The sequence below is a fragment of the Apteryx rowi genome, unplaced genomic scaffold (assembly GCF_003343035.1).
Source record: "Apteryx rowi isolate R43461 unplaced genomic scaffold, aptRow1 scaffold_16, whole genome shotgun sequence".
Lineage (NCBI taxonomy): Eukaryota > Metazoa > Chordata > Aves > Apterygiformes > Apterygidae > Apteryx > Apteryx rowi.
Window position 1 is genome coordinate 3891269 of NW_020447863.1, and position 3863 is coordinate 3895131.

At 58.1% G+C, this 3863-nt stretch overlaps 1 protein-coding gene across 1 annotated transcript in view; it reads left to right on the top strand.

The window, feature by feature from the left end:
- The first annotated feature begins 1051 nt into the window (after positions 1–1051).
- Positions 1052–3863, top strand: part of FAM129B (family with sequence similarity 129 member B) — a 53395-nt gene continuing 50583 nt past the window's right edge. Inside the window, exon 1 of the mRNA XM_026059783.1 lies at positions 1052–1061. Coding sequence (XP_025915568.1) covers positions 1052–1061 — 10 coding nt within the window. The remainder of the gene's footprint in view (positions 1062–3863) is intronic.

The following is a 3863-nucleotide window of genomic DNA, read 5'->3' on the forward strand; positions in this document are numbered from 1 at the left end:
ATGCCGGTGGTGCTTTCGGGACGTTTCTTCTTAAGTCCCTAATCAGCCCAAGGGACGGGTCGGCTGCGTGTCCTGGGCACAGCACCCCGACCGGGTCGGAGCTGGCTCCGCACTAACCGCTTGCTTCCCAGATACGAGCAGGAGCAGGCAGGGAGAGGGCAGTGTTATTCTTAATGGGGAGAAAAAAAACCCAAACCCAAAAAACAGAAAAAGTCCATTAGTATTTGGTTCTAGAGCAAGAAGCTGGGGAAAGAAAAAGTTTATTAAACCGTTTCGGAGAGAAGGATCTGTCTGCTTCCTTCTCTGTTTCTCCTCCTTTATTTTATTTTTCCCTAGAGGTGAGATGGAAGAGAAGGACGGAGAAGGAAAATGGGGAAAAGCAAAAACCAAGCAGTTCGCTACCTAACAGCACCAAAGCAGCTGCCTCTCCCACGAATTGGTGCACGCGGGCGAGCGCGGGGTGGCTTCTCCGACGTCTAACAACCGCCGGGCTACGCGGCTCCGTTCCCTCCGCAGCCTCCCTCCCCTGCCCCGCTGCCTGGTCGGTACAGGGAGACCAAAACCCCCCGGAGGTGTCCAACCTCCTGCTAGACCGGATTTCGGGTGTTACGGGGGRAGCGTGGAGGCGGCGGACGCCCACCCGCACGCACCCTCTTCGTCAGGCACCAGACTAACGACCCTCTCTCCGCTCTTCTCCTGGGAAAAGCGGTATTTCCCAACCGCTGCTGCCCCCAGATCTTCCCCGGGGGCCAAGCGGGGCTGCTCTGCCCCTTCCTCTCATCCTCCGGCACCGAGCGGAGCGCCCAGCGCGGAGGAAACCCTGCCCAGAAACGCAGGGGACCCATTTCCTCGCCACCTGGACRCGCGGGAAGCTGCGGAGAAGCTGCTGAAGTGCTGCTGCTGCTGGACCCGGAGCCTCCAAAACCCTTCCCGTCACGGAAAAGGCTTTCAGATGGAGCGTCTTTATTTTAACCCCCCGAGGATGAAGCCGTGGAGCACGTCTGCGAGCCAGCCGGCGGTGGGCCGGGTGCTAAGCGGGCGTTGGGTCACGATGACGGATGGTGCAGGGCTGGTGCGTTCACCTTCAGGTGGTTTTCCTAGACACATAAATGTCCCCTGCGTCTGCACCGGGGCGTCCAGGCTCTACTTACGTGCTATTTCTGCTTCCTACAGATATAACCTTCCTGTTTACAAATCAACAACATCGCTGCTTTCTGGTTTTGACCTCTTAATTAGTTTTCCTTTCCTATTTAAGGAATACGTCAACAGTCCAAAGGGGCAGGAGAGTGGCTCCACACGCAGCGCTGCAGTGCTTCGGCGGACTGATTTTTCAAGAATAGGAATTTTTTTTTAGCACTTTTTTCATCTCCTTAGCAGGACTCTTGTGCACTACCTAAATCATACGTTATATGGTTCTTTTTTTATAAATAAATTTTGCTAATAATGAAGCTGTTATTGTAGATGTTTACATTTTATTCTTTTTTTTTTTTTTTTTCGTGGGGAGGGGAATGTATTTCCCCCACCTTTTAAATATCCAGACAGTCTGTAACTCCGGTAAACTAGATTTTTGAATGAATTCAGAGCTAGACTCCTCGGGGATCAGTGCTAGAGAAAGTGTTTAAAAGCCTCCAGTGGAACAATTTTCTGTTGGAAATGAGATTTTGCTGAAACCAAATTTCCCATGAGAATCTGTTGATTTCAACATTTTGGTCAGGGAAACAAGCTGAAAACAAGCATGTTGGTAAGGGTAGAGCATTCTTATGGGGCATTTCCAGGAGAAAAAGGTAAATCTTCTGGTTTTGAAATGACTTTCCATCTGAAATGACCTTGAGCGGCCAGAAATGTGTAAAAACAAGAGCTGCTGATGTTGACAAGTCTGAACACTATCGAGGCAAAAGATTTCGATTGCCTTAAATTACTCCCAGAAATTATGGTTTTAKGGGGCGCGTCTATGGTGCAGCCCAGAAGACGGCAACGCTGGAAACCGCCGGCCCTTCCCCCRGGAACGTGGTTCCCGCGCGCCGAGCCCGCATCTGCGCTTTCCGCTGCCGCCGGCCCGTCCGGAGACGCCGGCACCCTGGGGGCGGCTGAGCCGGTGGGCACACGCTGCAGAGGACCCTGGGGACGGGCGCTTGGCCACCCCGTGGCTCGGGCGCTCCGGGCGTCCTCCCAGCACGGCTGTGCCGCGCCAGCACAACGTGCGGCCGGATCCTGCACGCCTCGAGCAGGGTTGGCCCTGACACGGCTTGGAAAACACCAGCCAACGTCCTGCCCGCTCCTCAGCCTCGTGCTGAGGGCTTGGTCTCCCCAAAACCTTCCCCGGGGAGCACCCACGTCCCTCACCGCCCTAGSGGAATGGATGGTCCGAGCAGCGTCCACGTGCCAATCTGCTGGGAGATCCCGGCTCGGCAGCACCCCTGCGCGTGCTGCCCGCTCAGCGCGGCGGGTGTTGGTGCCAGGCGGGCRGTGGGTGCTGTTTTGGGCTGGTTTTGGCGGCAGGGAGAGGTGTGAGCAGCCTGCCGGTCCCCTGAGCCTGGCAGCCTGCAGCAGGCCAAGAGGAGCTATTTCAGGCTGCATAAACAGGATGCTTCACGCACACAGCGAGCTCCTCCGCTGGCCACCTCCACTCCTCCCTCCCGCCTCGGGGTAAACAGGACAGCCCAGAAAAAGCCTCGCAGCACAACCTCAGAGCCATTTCCACCCGGGCTGGGTTGTAACAACCCGGCTGCGGTTGAGCGGAGCTTGGCCCAGCCCAGCCTGGGGTCTCTGTGGTCTGAAAACCGCTGGGAACCAGAGCGATGCCAAGGCATGTTCCACCTCGGGAGCACGGCAGCAGTTCCCTTAAGATGCCCTGCAGCAGGGGAGAGCCTGAACTTTCTGGTGGCACCGCCTCGTCSTCCTCTGCCTCCTCCTCTTCCTCCCTTGGTCACACCCCTGGCTGCTCTCTGTGCCCAGGGGTATGAGGACAGACGAGCACACGGCCCTTCCTCCGGCTCCAGGATCCTGCCCAGCCAGCAAGCGGAGGATCCTGCGACGACTGTTTCCGCCTGTTGCTCTCAGGAGGGAGCTGAAAGGAGCCGCAGCAACAGCAAAGGAAGGAGGAGCTTTTCCACCGCTTCCTCCAGCTCACAAGCCCTGGCTGCTTCGCTCTTAACCCTGGTCACCAGAGCCCCGTTGAGCAGCCTGAGGTCARGGAGGGCCTGGGAACCGATCCCTTCCGCTAAGCAGCGTTGCCCCATGAGTCCGGCCAGGCAATCTGCAGCCCCGGTGATGTGTGCGCAAGGGAGGATTTGCCTGGATTGACTAGCGGAGGGTTGTTAGTGGTTCCAGTGGTGCCAGTCTGAGTGTGCCCTGCGTGTCCCCTTCCCTCCAGATTCCAGGTGATGCTGATCAATCTGGGAGATGCTGGCACCCTCCCAGCTTTACCAGCCCCCAGGGAAGAGGGAGAGTGGGGTCGAGCAGCTCCAGTTCCAGCATCCGTGGCCAGGGAGCGTTTTGACGCAGCTTGTGTTTTTCCACCCTAAACTTGCACATGAGCAAAGCGGCCCAGAGGCCTCAGGCGGGAGAGGCGCCCCTCTCCCRCCCTCCCACTCGGTGCTGCTGGAGCGCCCGGCTCCCACGGCCTCCCTCCCCTGCGAGGCGCACCTTGGCACCGACAGGAGCTCAAGGTTGAGGTTTACGAGGACTTGGGCGAGAGCGCGCAGGTAGGAAGGGAGGAGCCCGTGTTGCAATCGCCCCGTGAAGCAATGTCAGAAGCGGGAGCCGGTGCCAAGACAGAGCTGGTTTGACTGGCGCCAGCAGCGCCCCGGCCGTACGAGCTGGCTGCGGCGCTGGCAGCGTGTGCGGGGCACAGCGGCGCTCCC